We start from the raw sequence: 8,800 nt of genomic DNA on the forward strand, positions 1-8,800 counted from the left end.
GGAGCGCCAAAGCCGGTCTCGTGGTGAGTACCAGGGCTAAGGAGTTTAAGAGGGTACCACCTAACCAGGCAGGACCTTTTGAAAGAAAGAAGGCTTCCAGGATCCTCAAACGGCTGGCCACCAATCCGATACGTGAGGATCAGACTTCGAAATTGGATTACCAGAAAATCCAAGAGGACATAGCCTGGGCGAAGGCAGTTATCCCAGATTTCGACATCGCTATGACTACCAACAACAAGCGAGAGAGGTCGATGGAGTCAGCTCAACCAGCGAGCAAGAAGGCCAAAGTAACCAACCGCGGCACATGGTCGAGATCCTTTGCGGAAGTGGTAAAGGATCGGAAGATCATTGGAGTCATCGACCAGAGCGATGAAGGCGGAAGGATCCCAAGAAACCATTGGGGTCTGGTTAGACGGGCCCTTGCGACAGTGGCCTTGAAAGTGCTGGACGAGAACCCAGGACCGCCACCCGATTGCACAGATGCAGGGTGGTACCAGGGCAACGTAAAGTTGATCGCCTGCGAAGACGAGAGATCGGCAGCACTCTACAAGGCTGCAATTGACAAAGTCGGCGAGGTCTACCCCGGGGCCAAGCTGGCAGTTTGTGAGGCTGCAGACATCCCGTCTCGACCGAGAGCGAGGGTGTGGCTGCCGTCTGAACCATCGGAACCAGAGGCTATACTCAGCCTGCTGACCAGGTTCAACCCAAAACTTCCAACAGACGGTTGGAAGGTGGTCAAGGTGGAGAAAACCGAGCGAGTCACCATGAGCGTGGTTATCCTCCTAAACCAGGCCTGCTTGGAACCCCTCGCAGCCCAACAGCACAGAGTGAACTACGGGTTCGACAAGGTGCAGCTTCGTATTTATGACACCGATAAAACAGCGGCAGACAACCTGGCTGCCTGTGCGTCGTACGAACCCCCGAGCGACGACGAACCAGATCACGAGGAGGCCACCCTCACCGGCTACGTGTCAACCGACTCGGAGCTGACGGAGAGCCTGAAACAGCTGTGCACCCAGGACACAACCCGACCAGGGCGCTCTGTCCTCCAGGACATAGCGGAGGAAGCGGAGGGTACCCAGCCCGACCCCAGTCCCAAAGATGGTGCAGTTTCTGCAAATTAATCTGCACCACAGCAAGGCAGCATCCGCTGCCCTCCTCACCCGCCTGGCAACAGGCAACATAGACGTAGTCCTCATTCAAGAGCCATGGATTGTTGGTAACAACATCTGTGGCCTATCAACCCCCCTATACAAGCTATTTTACACCAAGGACAAGGGTAAAACCAGAACCTGCATTCTTACAAAAACACACTTTAACACATTTCTTATTCCACAGTTTAGCGAAGGCGACCTTACCACGGTCAGACTGGAGCTAAACGAACACACCCATCACACCATAGCATCATTCTATCTGGCTCACGACTACGAAGGGCCACTACCAAACACCACTACACAAGAACTCATACGCACTCACTCATCTAAAGAACTCATCCTGGGTGGGGACGCTAACTCACACCACACACAATGGGGAAGTACAAACACCAACGAAAGGGGTGAGTTACTCTACGACTATCTCCTTCAATCAAATCTATTCATCTGCAACAAAGGTAATGACCCAACTTTCATCACTAGAAATAGGAGGGAAGTACTAGACATTACTCTAATATCTGATCCCTTACTTAACCAGCTAGACGCGTGGAAGGTGGGGATCGAACACTCATTCTCGGACCACCGATACATAGAATTTACAAAAAGTCTAGAACATCCTCCCGCCGAGAACATAACTAATCTAAGATTAACCAACTGGGGATACTATAAAAATCTCCTCAACAGGAACCTACCCGCTCCTCCGACACACATACGCAACCGTCAAGAATTAGATAGCCTAGTTAACACTTTTACTGATATCTGCGGTGAGGCCTTAAAAAGGGCTTGCCCAAGTAGAACAGTTAAAACAAAGCACAAACCCCCATGGTGGAACCCAACCCTAGCGAACCTTAAAAGAGAGTGTAGAACTTACTTCAATAGAGCTAAATACAACAATAGCGAATCCTCCTGGAATCTATATCATTCAAAACTAAGCCTATACAAAAAGGAAATAAGAATATCAAAACGAAGAGCCTGGGCTAACTTCTGCAGTAGCATAGAATCTACTGCGGAGGCATCCAGACTCAGAAGAATTCTAGCTAAAGCTCCAGCTACCATTGGCTATCTTAAAACCAATGCTGATGGCTGGACGGAAAACAGTCAGGAAACCCTTGAACTACTGTTAGACACACACTTCCCTAACAATACCCAGGTAGTGGAGGACCTCCACATAGAGGTGAATCTAGACGACCAGAGTATTGCCAACATTTCAAACCCTGACCGCATTCAGTGGGCTGTTAAATCTTTTAAGCCCTTCAAATCACCTGGCCCAGATGGGTTCTTCCCGGCCCAGCTACAACGGACATTAGATATGTCCCTTCCCTGGCTGACAGCCATCTTCCACGGCTGCCTTGCTCTAAACCATATTCCAACAAGGTGGCTGGACGTCAAGGTAATTTTTATACCGAAAGCCGGCAAGCCCTCCCACACTAACCCAAAGGACTTCCGCCCGATCAGTCTCTCTTCCTTCTTGTTGAAGACCCTGGAAAGGCTAATTGACACCCATATCAGACTAACCATCGACCATAGCCTACTCTCTGACGCACAGCATGCGTACCGTAAGGGTAGATCAACCGATACCGCCCTCCACTCTCTAGTGTACAGTATAGAACGAGGCTTCCACAATAAGGAATACTCTCTTGCAGCGTTTCTAGACATAGAAGGCGCCTTCAACAACGTCACCCCAACGGCGATCACTGGTGCTCTGACTGAACTGGGCATTGAGCGGCCCATAGTGGGACTCATACACACCATGCTAACCAGCAGGGTAGTGCACTCCACTATGGGATCGGCCCTCTCGACCAGGAATGTCAGTAGAGGAACCCCACAAGGGGGCGTACTCTCACCTCTTCTATGGGTTTTGGTGGTCAACAAACTGCTATCACTTCTAGAAGAGGCGGGCACAAAAGTGGTAGCCTACGCGGATGACGTGGTTATCCTACTGCAGGGCAAATTCCCGCAAACCCTTTGTAATCTAATGGAGACAGCCCTATCCACCCTTTCCCGGTGGACGGCTGGCTGTGGACTGGGAGTTAACCCGGAAAAGACCGAACTAGTTCTCTTTACAAGGAAGTACAAGGTACCAATTCTAGTTCCCCCAAAACTACACCAAACGCGCCTAACCTTTAGCAACCAAGCAAAGTACCTAGGTGTCATCCTTGACAAAAAGCTCCTCTGGACTGATAACATCCTAGATCGCACACGCAAAGCGGCCATAGCCCTCTTCGCTTGTAAAAAAGCCATAGGGAGGAAGTGGGGTTTCTCCCCCATGATAGTTCACTGGCTATATACTGCAATAGTCAGGCCCATTCTCCTCTACGGAAACATCGTTTGGTGGCCTTCTCTAGATAAGAACTGCAACCTCCGGATCCTTCACAAGATCCAAAGGAGCGCAGAGCTCTGCATCAGTGGGGCGCTGCGCACTACCGCCACCGAGGCACTAAACACAATTCTCGATCTCCAACCCCTGGACCTACTTGCCAAAAGCTGGGCATCTGCAACAGCGCTGAGGCTCCGTGAAGCAGCGGCTTGGACAACGGGCTCCACGGGTCACTCCATTATCCTATCAAAACATTCACCCCTACCACGTTATACAGACTACGTCCCACCCATAGTCAACTTCGAAAGATGATACAAAATTCATATACCCACCCGTTCAGACTGGGACAACCTCCCACATCAATTCGTAAACGCCGTCAACATATACACTGACGGCTCCAAGTTTAACTCCCAAACAGGTGGGGGTGTCTTCTCCCCCGAACTAGACATAAAAGTCTCATTCCGCCTACCAGACCACTGTAGTGTTTTCCAAGCGGAAGTGATGGCAATTCAGGAAGCCACTACCCACCTGAACACGTCTGTACATAAAGACAGTGATATCTTCATATTCTCGGATAGTCAAGCTGCCCTCAGGGCCCTCGACTCCTACACAACGAGCTCAAAAACAATCTCTGAATGCCGCAAATCTCTTAACGAGATGGCCACTCATCTGAGAATCAGCCTCATCTGGGTGCCTGGGCACCGCAACATTGAGGGCAACTGCATAGCAGACGAGCTGGCAAGACAGGGGACAACCGCCGATATCCTTCGTGATAAGGACACGGTAGGGATGCCCATGGCTACCTGCAAGCTCCTTCTCAGGCAGAGATTGTATACTCTTTCCAACAACCGTTGGAACTCAATCTCAATATGCCACAATTCTAGACTCACATGGCCAAACTATAACACGAAAATAACAAAAACTCTCCTACAATGTAGTAGGGAGGACATCTCCACTCTCCTAAACGCCCTCACGGGCCACTGTCTCATAGGGACTCATGCGATAAGGCTGGGTCTAAGTAACCACGACTTCTGCCGCAGCTGCAAAGAGATAGACGAAGAGGAGAGCATCGAACACCTCCTATGCTTCTGCCCAGCGCATAACCTAAAGCGCTTTCAAACCCTAGGTAGCTACACACTTCCGAACCTTGCGGCCATTCAGGACGTAAGCATTCAAAAACTACTATGTTTCTTAAGAAGAACAGAATACTTCGCGAAGGCAGAAAACCCATGAGCTAGGGAAACGGATCTTTCAGAGATCATGTGGTATCACAAGGGGCCCATTGTGGCCTAAGTGAGGGGACTAATATTTAGTCTCCAACCACTCCTACCTAACCTAACCTAACTAACAAAAATAGGAGTACCTCTATGAAAAGTCATAACGTTGCATTTAAGGCAGTTCAAATTTAAAAGGTTATACTCACACCATCCCTGAAAACAATCAATATCTGACTGTAAGTTGAAACCCGACGCTATATCATTATGTGATGAACAAAGCTTAACATCATCAGCATACATTAGTACACGAGAGTGTGTTATGATAGAGGGAAGATCGGTAATAAACAAAGTAAACAGCAAAGGGCCCAAATGACTACCCTGAGGCACTCCAGATGTCACATAGATCAGTTTTGAGGCAGCGTTCTTGAATATAACCCTCTGAGTCCTACCATTCAAATAACTTGAAATCCAAGTTAATAGATTACATGGAAACCCAAGCTTATTTAATTTGAATAAGAGAAGAGAGTGGTTGACAGAGTCAAAGGCCTTACTAAAATCAGTGTATATAACGTCAGTCTGCATTTTATTCTTAAATCCATTCATTACAATAGATGACAATTCCAGAAGGTTGGTGGTGGTCGATCTTCGCTTAACAAAACCATGCTGACACGGTGATATTAGCGAGGAACATAAATGTTGCAAATGAGAAGTAATAATACGTTCAAATGCTTTAGGAATTGCCGACAATTTAGAAATACCTCTGTAATTCTGGGCATCCGCCTTCGCACCCTTTTTGTGAAGTGGAATGATAAAAGAGTCCTTCCAGATAGTAGGAAAAACTGACGATGAAATAGGCAAATTAAAAAGTTTAAGAATCGGTTTACATATGGTTGACGCACAAAACTTAAGCACACACCCGGGGAGTCCATCAGGACCGGGAGAATAAGTTGGCGTGGTTTTTTCTAGGTCTCTTACGAGAGAAATTTCCGTAATTTCAGGGGTAAAGATACAACTTGCCTTATTTAAGGGATTAAGGTAGTTAGAATTTGACCAAGCAGCCGAACTATAAGTAGTTTGGAAAAACTCGGCAAATAAATCAGCAATTTCAGAATCCGTCGATGCCTCCATTGAGTTAAAACGTACCGATGAAGGCAATGCTGACGACTTACGCTTGGCATTGACAAAGTTATAAAACTGCTTCGGATCATTTGAAAATTCAAATTTACATCGGCTTAAATACATAGAATAGCAATGACTATTAAGAACATTAAAATCCGATCGAGCCACCACATATTTCGAAAAATCAGATGGCTTACCCGATTTCTTATACTTTTTATAAGTGTTTGTCTTAAGGTTTTTAAGTCTTTGAAGCGCATTGGTAAACCAAGGTGGCCTGTTTGTCTTTGAAGGAAACCTATCAGGAACGCATTCATTAATAAAGGTATTTAACACTATATAGAAGTGTTCAGTGGCGCTTTCAATATCCATACAATTGTACAATACTGTCCAATTATATTGAGAAATCATGTCGTTAAGTTTTTTATAGTTACATTTTCGGAAACATCTCACTTTAGTTTGAGAAACTAAAGGAGAGAGGGTATCAACGCATGGGAGGCAGATTGTCAATTCCATTGTTGGATGATATCGGTCTTCAGGTACAACAAGAGCGTCAATTCTAGATACCGTGACTTCAGACGGGTCTGAAACAAACACAAGATCTAGTTGTCTATTTAATGAATTCCGTATAAAGCTTACTTGCTGTAACGATAATTCTAGAAGACCATCAACAAAATCATGGGCGGATAGAGGTATAGCGACTAGTGAGTCAGAAGGAGGAGACCAAGAAATATCAGGGAGATTAAAGTCACCCAAAACAATCAAAGGGTCACTGTTAGAAAGAAGGGATAGAACAGATTTTATCGCAGACAGGTGGTGCTCATAAATTACTAAATCAGAGCCAGGTGGAATATAGGAACATGTAACAAATATTGAGAATGATTGCAAGGAAACTTTCACACTAACAAATTCAATTTCATTAGGAGTATCAGAGTGAATTCTCTCGGATGTTAGGCTAGTGCTAACGGCAATCAGCACACCGCCTCCCCTACGTGAGGAGCGATCGGTCCTATAGGCATTAAAATTGTTTGACAGAACTTCATTGTCAGATATCTCTGGTTTCAGCCAAGTTTCCGTAAAAGTTAAAATATCAGCAGTAAATGCAGAGGAGTCAGCATAAAGCTTGGGTAGCTTCATATTTAGTCCCCTAACATTTTGATAGGCCAAAAATAAACTTTTTAGTTTTTTGGCGCCGTGGAAGGTCTGTTATTTGTTCTCGGTTTATTGGGAACAAATTCTTTTATTACTAAATCATCATTAAGCCAAAAGCTTTCAGAAAGTAGTACCTTAAACACATCAGGCGGAGCAATATTTTAAACGACGATATACTACGAGCATATGAAAATCTAAATTGTTTTACTGAAATATTCTCGGATGGGAATTTTTCACGAATAAATTCCAAAACATCCTCAGATGTGGTATCTGGGGTGAATCTCGAAACGAATAATTGTTTTCTTTGTGGAACAACTGATAATTTCTTACGTCCCCCAGCAGCAGATTGCACCTCACTAAGCTGAGAACCAGAAACGGTAACTTCTGTACCTATAGGTACGGTCGGCACCGTAGCCGGCACTGAAGGTTTATTTACCACCCGACTTCGAGAAGCAGTGACTTCACCTAAAACAGCTGTATCCATAGGCGCAGTAGGTTCACTTACCACAGTGTCAACAGAGACTGCTGCAGCCACCAAGTTCGGATTTGGGGTGGATACCGTGACCGTATTAACTGCCGCTAAGCTGGGTTTTTTACGTTTAGGCGACTCAGTTAGTAATTTTTTATTATTAAATTGGGCACAAACGGAATTTAACCCCTCATTGAGCTGTTTAAAAGCACCAGAGAGATTCAAAAGGCTGTCTCGAGTCTGCTTCATAAAGCCGCTCATCTCAACAATCATTTCCTTGCAGGATCCACATGACCACATGAGTCCAGAATTCTGATCAATGAAGTCTTTGACTCTACCAGTAAATCCTGCGCATTTAACGTGCATTATCGACTCGCAGAGCCAGCAGAAAATAAAAGGGTCTTTAGTTGAAGACGAAAGATTACAATTTTTCTTAGAGCAGACAAGAGCCATTTTAAGGAAATTAAATAAAATAAAATAATATATGAAAAATACCTCGAGTAAATTTGGCACTGGGATCAAATTCCAAAACCACAAAGGCACAAAACACGAAAAAAAAAATAAGAGCGCGAGATCGCGTAATAATTTAAACGTAAGAGAGCACGAGAGAAAAAATCTTCTATCGATTGAGCGGTGCTTGTGGGACACTGACAACTTTACGCAGGAACAGTTACAATGTAAAGCAAGCAAGAGAGAGAGAGAGAGAGAGAGACAAGAGAATAGCACACCAAAAGTCTACCAGAAATTTGGCAGGTTCAGAGAGAGTTTAAGTTACAGTTGTAATATAGAGCGGGAGAGAGAGTGAGAATCAAAGAGTTTTAGCAAGTTTAGTGAGTATAAGAATTACACTAACAAAGCTAGGAGATTAAACAAATCTAATATAAATGTTAAAATAACTATAATCACTGGGAGATCTAGTAAAAAACACTAAAGACACTAACCCAGCGGTTAGACTAAGCTTTGTTACTAAACAAACACAAAACACTCGCAAAAAAATCACAGAATAGACAAAAATTCAGAGCACAAGAGTAAACACAACCGTTCACAAGCGACGCTAAATCGATTGTCTTGATAATGCGTCGGCCACCACGTTTAGCTTTCGATGCTGTTGAGCCACTTCAGGGCCATGTGGTCGGTTACTACCTTAAAGTAGTAACCTTCCAGATATGGCCTGAGCTTCCGGATCGCCCAGACGATCGCCAAGCACTCCTTCTCCGTTGTTGAATAGTTCTTCTCCGCGCCGTTCAGTGTTCGGCTCGAATAGGAGATTACTCTTTCGCCCTTTTCGGTGTCCTGGGTCAGTATTGCTCCGATTCCGTAGTCGCTGGCGTCTGTTTGCAGGATGAAAGTTCTACTGAAGTCCGGGCATGCTAGCACC

The 8,800-nt window shown here is 45.2% G+C and overlaps 1 protein-coding gene across 1 annotated transcript; it reads left to right on the forward strand.

Moving 5' to 3' along the window:
- The first annotated feature begins 686 nt into the window (after positions 1-686).
- LOC136117517 (uncharacterized) lies at positions 687-1,495 on the forward strand. The gene is made up of 2 exons (XM_065868509.2): positions 687-1,279; positions 1,339-1,495. Exon 1 carries the CDS (start codon positions 765-767, stop codon positions 1,122-1,124), a length of 360 nt encoding a protein of 119 aa, XP_065724581.2. The 5' UTR covers positions 687-764; the 3' UTR covers positions 1,125-1,279; positions 1,339-1,495.
- Positions 1,496-8,800: the final 7,305 nt, after the last annotated feature.

The sequence above is a fragment of the Drosophila suzukii genome, chromosome 3 (assembly GCF_043229965.1).
Source record: "Drosophila suzukii chromosome 3, CBGP_Dsuzu_IsoJpt1.0, whole genome shotgun sequence".
Classification (NCBI taxonomy): Eukaryota; Metazoa; Arthropoda; class Insecta; order Diptera; family Drosophilidae; genus Drosophila; species Drosophila suzukii.

What these genes read in the sequence shown, in the direction of transcription:
- LOC136117517 (XM_065868509.2), top strand. Translation starts at nt 765, where the DNA reads ATGAGCGTGGTTATCCTCCTAAACCAGGCCTGCTTGGAACCCCTCGCA.